Below are 2861 nucleotides of genomic sequence, written 5' to 3'. Positions count from 1 at the left end.
TTCCCGTCTCGCAGTTTGTGGGGCTCGATGGAGTCAGAGCTTTTCTCCACTCCTACTCACATGAGGTTTCTCTCACCACGGACTCCAGAAAGAGCCAATTCAACTTTCCCAGATCAAACTATTCAAATACTCTGACCAGTCAGCAGACCTGTGAGATAAAGGATCCTCTGTCAATATCGGGAGATTTAAAGAATGGCGATGGCGAGCAGAAATTTGTTCAAGTGAGTTTGCTTCTGTTCTTATTTTTCTTTTTAACCACGTTGATGTGTTTTAGGAGCCAGAAATATTATTTATTTATTGTAAAACTCATCGTCTTTTTTGATCCATCACGCATTATTACCTTGTATTAGAGTGATCCCACTTTCCTTATGACCCTCTACTTCCTTTCCCTCTTCATTAGGGTAGGTTTTTTGTTGTTGTTTGTTTGTTTGTTTGTTGAGCCTTAATTCATGACTCAGGTTCAAGTAACATAGCAAATCTTCCAGGCAAGCGTGATGTGTACTTTTTTGTTTACACACAATTAGATCTCGATCTTCATTGCGGCTTTTCGACGTTACTACAATTCAAACAGGAATACCAGTGTAGCGTAACATATACAGTATTTTTAAAGGGAACTACAATTGTTTGTTGGAAGGAAGGATCAGTTTACAGAGGGTCTTATAACAACTCCAAGAAACCTTTTTGAATGAAGCTTCAATCTCCTCAGTTACGTATATATTATGTTTACTTGTTTAGTTTCAGATAGGTGTTATTAGATCTTGACAATCCTGTGCTCTCTTTACATCAAAGTACCATAAATCCCACGAAATCCACCAGACCAGAATTAGGCCGTTTACACGGAAAGATGACTGAAAAGGTATTTTATTTTTGAAGGAAGTTCTGAAGAGAAATAATTTTGTTGTGCCAGGGCCCTGATTCTGGATAGGGAAATTTTGTAATAATAACAATTTCATTGCGCTTTTTGTTAAAATCAAGCCACTTTGGTGACAGAACATACAAACTACACAAAAAGCAGACAAAATGGAAACCCATACCATTCAGCTTTCCTAAATTCTTTTTGTGTGTTCGTTATATATTCTTCTACCTAAGGATGGACGAGGGAATGCATTGATCCAAACGAATTTCCATTGCCCTCTCTGTACCTGCGTCCTGGCTTTTATCATATCATTCGAGCTGCAGTTCTCCGGCAGAGACTCAGAGTGCCGCTGTTGGCCAATACGGCGCGGAGCTGCAGCCGGAGATCCATTGGAGCCGGCTGCAGTGTGATTGTTCAATCACATAGTGCAGAGCGGAGACAAACGCGCACACAGCCTCGATGCTCAGAGAAACCTTCCATCGGGACTCGGATGCACAACTGGAGTAATAAAGGGATTTTATTTTATTTTCATCGCTGGGAATATTTACAATACAGGCTGGATTTTAACTACAGGATCTAAACGGAAAAAAAGAGAAAGGAAAAGAGCATAAGTGCAAGCGAGTGAGATGGAAACCGGACACATACAGACCGGATGGGCAGTCACACGGCAGGTACTGTTGTTTCCTTTCTTATTCTCTTTGTTCTGCCGGGCGGTCTCGGAGCAGATTCGTTATTCGATTCCTGAGGAAATGTCCAAAGGTTCCTTTGTGGGGAATCTCGCTAAGGATTTGGGGTTGGATGTCAGAGAACTGCCGCAGCGGAAGCTCCGTGTCAGTTCGGAAAAGCAATACTTCAGTGTGAATGTGGAAAATGGCTACCTGTATGTGAATGGCAGGATAGACCGGGAGGAGATATGCGGGGAGACACCCCTTTGTGTCCTGACATTCGAAACGGTGGTTAAAAATCCTTTAAATATTTACCTCGTGAATGTCGCAATCCAGGACATTAATGATAATGCCCCGTGGTTCATAAAGAGTGACATTGATCTAGAAATCAGCGAATCAGCACTGCCGGGTGCGAGATTTCGACTAGAATCTGCGCAAGATCCGGATTCTGGGATCAACTCACTGCAAAATTACCAACTCAATAAAAACCCCTCCTTTACCCTGGCAGTGAAAGAGAGCCCAGATGGCAAAAAGCAAGTAGAATTAGTCTTAGAAAAGTCTTTGGATCGGGAGGAGGAAAGTTCCCACCAGTTAATCCTGACGGCTCTGGATGGTGGAGATCCAGTCAGATCTGGGACAGCTAAGGTTAGGATTAAAATTACTGACGCCAATGACAACCCCCCTGTATTCACTGAACAGATCTACAAAGTCAGCCTGAGGGAAAATCTACCAAAGGGCTCCTTAGTGTTTCAAGTGAAAGCCAGTGACAAAGACGAAGGTTTAAATGGCCATATATCATACTTTTTCGACAGCATACCGGAAAACACCCGCAAATTATTCCATTTAGACCCTGAGAATGGAGAAATTACAAATACAGCGATCCTGGATTTTGAAGAGAAAAATGAATACACCATGGAATTGGAAGCCAGGGATGGGGGTGGGCTGACCGATCACTGCAAAGTTCATATAGAAATACTGGATGAGAACGACAACGCCCCGGAAGTGACGATTTTATCAGAATCCAGTCCTTTTCCCGAAGACTCACCGCCAGGAACAGTGATAGTTCTGATCAAAGCTCTTGATCCAGATGCCGGACAAAATGGAGAACTTAGTTGTAGTATTCAACACAACTTGCCTTTTAAAATAATATCATCTTCTATTAACTACTACAAGCTCCTTACAGACAGCACCCTGGACAGGGAGAGAACTCCGGAGTACAATATCACAGTCACAGCCACAGACAAAGGCTCTCCCCCCCTCTCCACCCAGAAAAACATCCTGTTGCAGATCTCAGATATCAATGACAACGCCCCTGTCTTTGAGAAACCTTCCTACAGCGC

At 42.9% G+C, this 2861-nt stretch overlaps 1 protein-coding gene across 1 annotated transcript; it reads left to right on the top strand.

The window, feature by feature from the left end:
* Window positions 1-1316: 1316 nt before the first annotated feature.
* On the top strand, window positions 1317-2856 carry LOC112122395 (protocadherin gamma-B5-like; the record flags this gene model as incomplete). The annotated part of the gene is made up of 1 exon (XM_024221208.2): window positions 1317-2856. A coding segment is annotated over exon 1 (1374 nt), but the record flags the coding sequence as incomplete, so codon positions are not given.
* Window positions 2857-2861: the final 5 nt, after the last annotated feature.

Source organism: Terrapene carolina, unplaced genomic scaffold, assembly GCF_002925995.2.
Source record: "Terrapene carolina triunguis isolate 2854851 unplaced genomic scaffold, T_m_triunguis-2.0 Scaffold11547, whole genome shotgun sequence".
Classification (NCBI taxonomy): Eukaryota; Metazoa; Chordata; order Testudines; family Emydidae; genus Terrapene; species Terrapene triunguis.
This window is presented reverse-complemented; position numbering and strand designations above follow the sequence as displayed.